The 3,351-nt window shown below is 36.7% G+C and overlaps 1 protein-coding gene across 1 annotated transcript; it reads left to right on the top strand.

Annotated features, from left to right (window-relative positions):
- The first annotated feature begins 539 nt into the window (after window positions 1-539).
- On the top strand, window positions 540-3,114 carry LOC145256309 (uncharacterized). The gene has a single exon (XM_080115038.1). The coding sequence runs from the start codon at window positions 601-603 to the stop codon at window positions 2,389-2,391; it is 1,791 nt and encodes a 596-aa protein (XP_079971164.1). The 5' UTR covers window positions 540-600; the 3' UTR covers window positions 2,392-3,114.
- The last annotated feature ends 237 nt before the right edge of the window (window positions 3,115-3,351 follow it).

Below are 3,351 nucleotides of genomic sequence, written 5' to 3'. Positions count from 1 at the left end.
ATTAATGTGCCTAGAAGTGACCTATATATATTTAAAAAAAAAAAAAAAAAAAAAAAAAAAAAAAAAAAGGAAAAAATAGGAAAAAAAGAAAAGGAAAAAAGAAAAGGAAAAAAGAAAAGGAAAAAAGAAAAGGAAAAAAAGAAAAGGAAAAAAAGAAAAGGAAAAAAGAAAAGGAAAAAAAGAAAAGGAAAAAAGAAAAGGAAAAAAGAAAAGGAAAAAAAGAAAAGGAAAAAAAGAAAAGGAAAAAAGAAAAGGAAAAAAAGAAAAGGAAAAAAGAAAAGGAAAAAAAGAAAAGGAAAAAAGAAAAGGAAAAAAAGAAAAGGAAAAAAGAAAAGGAAAAAAGAAAAGGAAAAAAAGAAAAGGAAAAAAGGAAAAAAAGAAAAGGAAAGAAAGGAAAGAAAGGAAAAAAAGGAAAGAAAGGAAAAAAAAGGAAAAAAGGAAAAAAAAAGAAGGAAAAAAGGGAAAAAAAAAAGAAAAAAAAAGGAAGAAAAGAAAAGAAAAAAAAGTCCCATATAACCATTAGTTCGAAAGTGGGGGAACGCCTATAAACAACTTGTGTATTACGCAAAAAAAAAAAAAAAAAAAAGTACGTTGAACAGGATGGTCAAAAAAAGATCCAAGAAAAAGGTCGCCCCCAACCGTGACCTTAAAGGTTTACCAAAATCGTACTACAACCAAGTGAAGTTCCGACGATTATTTATAGGTGGATTGAATGAAGAAATAACAAAAGGAAAACTTCGCAAATTCTTTAAGCGGTGGGGCTCTATCGAATATTGTGAAGTGATAGAACCTAATTTTAACCTTGGACTTGTCATTTACAAGACTGCTAAACAAGTGAACAAAGCCCTATCACGCCGACCCCACTTTATTGGTAAAACCGAGATATACGCACGGAGAGCCATCCCCATTAATAGTAATGAAGAGACGAGGGCTTTTAAAGAAATAATCGTCGGTAAATTGGACGAAAATACTCCCGAGGATGATATTCGCAACATTTTCTCCAAGTACGGAAACATCAAAGATATTAATATGATTAGAGATATAGTCACTGGCAGAGAGACGCCGTACTGCTCAATCATTTTCGATGATCACGACGCCGTAGATAAATGCATCATCACCCAGTACTTTCAGCTTGGTTCTAAGACTATCGAAGCGAAGAGAGCTTATCCGGAGGACTGTAGTATATTCCGCCGGTTATTCGTTGATGACTTGAATTCTATGACCACAGAAGAAGGTCTCCGTAGCTATTTTGAAAAATGGGGCCAAGTAGTCGATTGTGAGTTAATAGATAATCAAAGCACAGACTTATGCGCATCCGGATTCATCACATATCAGAGTTCTGAACAATTAGAAGCTGCTCAATCCAACAGGCCGCACATAATTGACGGCAAGAGGGTATACACAAGAAGAGCTAATCCCCATGGGAGTATCAGGGAAACCACAGCAAGCAGACAAATATTTGTCCGTGGCTTGAAGGAAAATACGAGCAAAAATGATATCTATGAAGTTTTCTCGCGTTATGGAATCGTCGAATATATTAATATGATCACGGATCGGGATACTGGGAAAAGAAAGCCGAACTGCTTTGTCACTTTTAAGGATTATGACTCCGCGGATAAGTGTATCTTAATCGAAAACTTCCATCTTGGTCCAACGACTCTCTCTGTGAAAAGAGTTTTTCCGAAGGGAGATGCCGATGATGGATCCGATGAAGCTAACGATGGTTCCGGTGATAGTGGCTCTGGAAACTTAGTTGTCAACGCTACGGAACCGACCGTTACAGAGCCGACTACTACGGAACCGACCGTTACAGGGCCGACTACTACGGAACCGACCGTTACAGAGCCGACTACTACGGAACCGACCGTTACAGAGCCGACTACTACGGAACCGACCGTTACAGAGCCGACTACTACGGAACCGACCGTTACAGAGCCGACTACTACGGAACCGACCGTTACAGAGCCGACTACTACGGAACCGACCGTTACAGAGCCGACTACTACGGAACCGACCGTTACAGAGCCGACTACTACGGAACCGACCATTACAGAGCCGACTACTACGGAACCGACCATTACAGAGCCGACTACTACGGAACCGACCATTACAGAGCCGACTACTACGGAACCGACCGTTACAGAGCCGACTACTACGGAACTGACCGTTTCGGAATTGCTGGATGAATATGCTGGGATCTTGACCGATTCAGAAGGAACTCCAATAATTATTGACGTGGATTCAGACAGCCTGGAGAAGGAGGCCTTTGAAACCAAGGTGGCTTTAATTACGGGGATCTTGGAAAAAATGATAGATATGGGACTTCTGAAAAGGAACGAGGTAGCGAACGACAGCGTCCTTGATCTACAAGAGTGTCCTGGTCTTGTATAGCTAGACGGTTATAACACTTTAAAGGTATAAGTATTCTGAAAAACAAATCTCATTTAAAATATATAAAAGACTAAGCTACCAATTCTAAATCTTTCAGCTTTGTGTAAAACATCTTAGATGAATGTGTATTTAATGCAAATTTGTGTAAAACATGTGCATTTAATGCACGTATTGTGCAAAGATACAAACACTGCATAAAAAGGTAACGTTTGTACATGTGCACGAATTTGATAGATTTGTTCGTTTAGAACGCTGTCTTAAACGTAGTCTGATGGCGTTTCTTTCTGCGCTTTGAATTGATAGGGTTAAACGGGTGGAATTTCCATTAAATTTTTTGGTTCGCTATTCTGCACAATAACAAGATTTTTAACGAACCTGGGCGACCTTTGTAAAACCCGACATTTTCCTTTGTATTGATAAGAGAAATATTACAAAAAAAAAAAAAAAAAAAAAAATGGAAAGAAATTTGAAATTGTCCAGTATCTGATATTTATATAAAAATATATTCCTATTTTCAAATTTTAATTTCACCTTTTTATGAATAAGTTTTAATTTTTGCGACTGAAATTCTTCCATTTTATTTCTCCAGTTTTGCACGAACCTATCTCGCCCACCTTGAAAAAGAAAATCATCAAGAACGATGTTTGATTTTTTTTGATTCCTCACTGCTTTTCGTTTCTTAAGACGTGTCTGGTCGTAATCTTTTTTTTTTTTTTTTTTTTTTTTTTTTTTTTTTTTTTTTTTTTTGCCTTAAAAAATTAATGTTTGATTTTTGCCCTTAAAAAAAATTAATGAACTATAATAAAATATTTTCTCTGCCCCAACCTTTAATAATTTGCATTCTCGCAATTTTTCTCATAAAACCATCAAACCCTGCACTTGGTAAATTTTAGTTTATCGATATCAACGGTGCTCACGTAGCTATCCAAGATGGCGGCCAAATATCTGACAAATTTCAAC

The sequence above is a fragment of the Euprymna scolopes genome, chromosome 32, assembly GCF_053919585.1.
Source record: "Euprymna scolopes isolate OS-2025 chromosome 32, ASM5391958v1, whole genome shotgun sequence".
In the NCBI taxonomy this organism is placed as follows: Eukaryota; Metazoa; Mollusca; class Cephalopoda; order Sepiida; family Sepiolidae; genus Euprymna; species Euprymna scolopes.
The sequence above is the reverse complement of the archived record's forward strand: the minus strand, read 5'-3'. Positions and strand labels throughout refer to the sequence as shown.

Coding starts and splice junctions, on each gene's coding strand:
- LOC145256309 (XM_080115038.1), top strand. CDS start 601: ATGGTCAAAAAAAGATCCAAGAAAAAGGTCGCCCCCAACCGTGACCTT.